General features: G+C 36.9%; 1 protein-coding gene across 1 annotated transcript in view; it reads right to left on the bottom strand.

Moving 5' to 3' along the window:
• Positions 1-653, bottom strand: part of LOC108768629 (uncharacterized) — a 2339-nt gene extending 1686 nt beyond the window's left edge. The window contains exon 1 of the mRNA XM_018519131.1: positions 5-653. Coding sequence (XP_018374633.1) covers positions 5-641 — 637 coding nt within the window. The 5' untranslated portion in view covers positions 642-653. The remainder of the gene's footprint in view (positions 1-4) is intronic.
• Between the last annotated feature and the right edge of the window lie 1800 nt (positions 654-2453).

Genomic DNA, 2453 nt, shown 5'->3' with positions numbered 1-2453 from the left:
AAACCGTCGTCTGTATCTGTCGTGTCGAAAATTTCACATAATCGTAAATTAATAAACATCATTGTCACATTCGAAATCATGGAAACCTCATCGATTATAAATAATTCGACATTCTTTAATTTCTCTCTCAAAGTTTTCAAAACCATATCTGACAAGTGCGTATACTTTGCCATGGATTCATGGGTAACAGGTAGCTGAAACATTCTATGGATCGTCAAACCATTGATATTGCATGCCGCGATACCCGTGGGAGCAGATATGGCAATCACTTTTTTCAAATTTATTCCGATCCAATGTTTAATCGTTTCAATAAGAAAACTTTTCCCTGTACCACCCTCGCCGCTTACATACAGTCGCAGAATCTGATTTTTATTTTGCAAAACTTCGCATACTCTATCGAAGACTCTTTTCTGGTCTTCGTTCAATCGCGACATCATTTGCGATAAATCAATCGGGACGTCAATCTCACCAAAATCTTCCAGATCTTTCATCGCGCCGTCAACTTCTATCGGATTGCAATCCAATTCATCGTCGTCGGATCTCTCTCTGTCTGCTTTCAGCTCATTTTCGCGCTTCGCGATTAATTCAGCTACGTTCTCAAAAGCTTTCTGTATTTCTTCGAGCCTTTCGTGATATTTCATCGCCTTCGTCAAAGCAGACTCTGAATTCTCAAAGGCATCCGTGTAAGTATCGTAAGCGTCTTTCAGTTCACTCAAATCTCTCCACGGTTTAAACAAAAGAAGTAGCGAGTAAAAGTATTTTTCGGGTTCAGTTTTAACATTAAATCGATAATGGTTAATTAAACAACATCTTTTTCGTTTTTTTAAAAATAAACCCGATACAAGTTTATAATATTCGACTTTGTCATTTTTTGGCATCTGTTTCGTAATTTCCCAAAATCTAGCAAAATCGTACAAATTCAATGATTCCAATTCTTTAGCTCTTTTCGGATAATGATCATCGATGAGCGACGGACAATAAATATTCGTAGATTCTTCATCGAGAGCTTTAATTTCATTGAATGTTTTAACTTTTCTGTTTCTTACTTCATTAACATCAATCCATTTGATAATGGTATCACTATCCGTACCATGCAAGGGATGACCTAGTAGTGTGTCTGCAGCTTCTAAAGCACCGCATTCTCTATTATTCAATGAACGCATCGCAAAATTCCACAGTTTCGATGCCAACGGCTTATTGGAGTCTATCATTGCAAAGTCCATATTGCATTTTTCCGACTTTGTCGTGTATTTTGTTATAAATAATTTAAAAACTCTGATTGTTCTCCAATAAACTGTATGTCCATATTTCCCTTCCAAGCTAATTTAATAGCCGGGTTATAATCATTGATAAACCTTTCCGACTTCTTCCGAGGAAGATCGTACAATCTACTCTTACTGCGTAAAGTTTTTCTACCCACTATCGAAGTAATGACGTCTCTCAAAACAAAGTTTTCAGTAACTGGTCGAGGAAAATCGAATCGACACTTTCTGTAAATATTCGTTTCGGTTTTCTTCGTACGCATGCAATACGAGTTATGTTTATGATTTTGATCACTTATAACCGTTTCGTACAACATTGGCGAAACGCTTTCGTCTGGAATTTCGCACGTCACGTATTTTCGAATGAACGCAACAACTTCCTCATTTGACGATTTTCCGAGTACTGGAGCATCTTTTATCCAAATCATACAGTGTACGTGCTGGATACCTCTACTTTGATATTCCAGTCGCCAGAAGTAGTGAATGACCTCTCCTATTGGGTTGTCGGACGAACAAATAAAATCAATCATGGCTTTAAATTTTATACACATGAATCTAGACGTACTCACCGGATCGTATGCGATTAGTTCGCTGATACCCAACTTCTCCTTATCGGAATTCATGTCTCGTAAATATTCATCCAAATCGGACCATTTCCATTCACTAGGACTTAAAGTTAAAAACCACGTCGCCGGACCATAATGCAGAGTCATACACTTTACATTATTGGACGGTTGTCGCCAAAATTGATCCGTATTTCTCAGTTTGGCAAAAATACTCATTACATTCGATTCCAATTGATTGTCTTTCAATTCGTTCAAGTACCTACCAGCAGTGTACCTCTCTCGTGGATTAGCAACCACCATCGTATAATACATTCCATTTTTCAATTGTCGGTAGTTAGCATCATTCAGAAGAAAGAACAAATACTGCAGATTCGACCTGAATCTATATTTTTTTTGTAAAAAAGATATTATATTTAGTACTTACGTTATTGTATTTATGTTTCAGTATTTTATAATTACATCACGCATCATTTAGTTTTCACCATATTTGCAAAATTGAATACTCTGACTGTGCCAAATGGAGCGAAGGTATTGAACACTGTACAGCAGCGAATTTTTAAAATAATCAATAATTGGAACGAAGAAAATATGGTTCCGTTTTCACGAGAACGGACGATGGAAGGAC

This window comes from Trachymyrmex cornetzi, unplaced genomic scaffold (genome assembly GCF_001594075.2).
Source record: "Trachymyrmex cornetzi isolate Tcor2-1 unplaced genomic scaffold, Tcor1.1 scaffold813, whole genome shotgun sequence".
Lineage (NCBI taxonomy): Eukaryota > Metazoa > Arthropoda > Insecta > Hymenoptera > Formicidae > Trachymyrmex > Trachymyrmex cornetzi.
The sequence above is the reverse complement of the archived record's forward strand: the minus strand, read 5'-3'. Positions and strand labels throughout refer to the sequence as shown.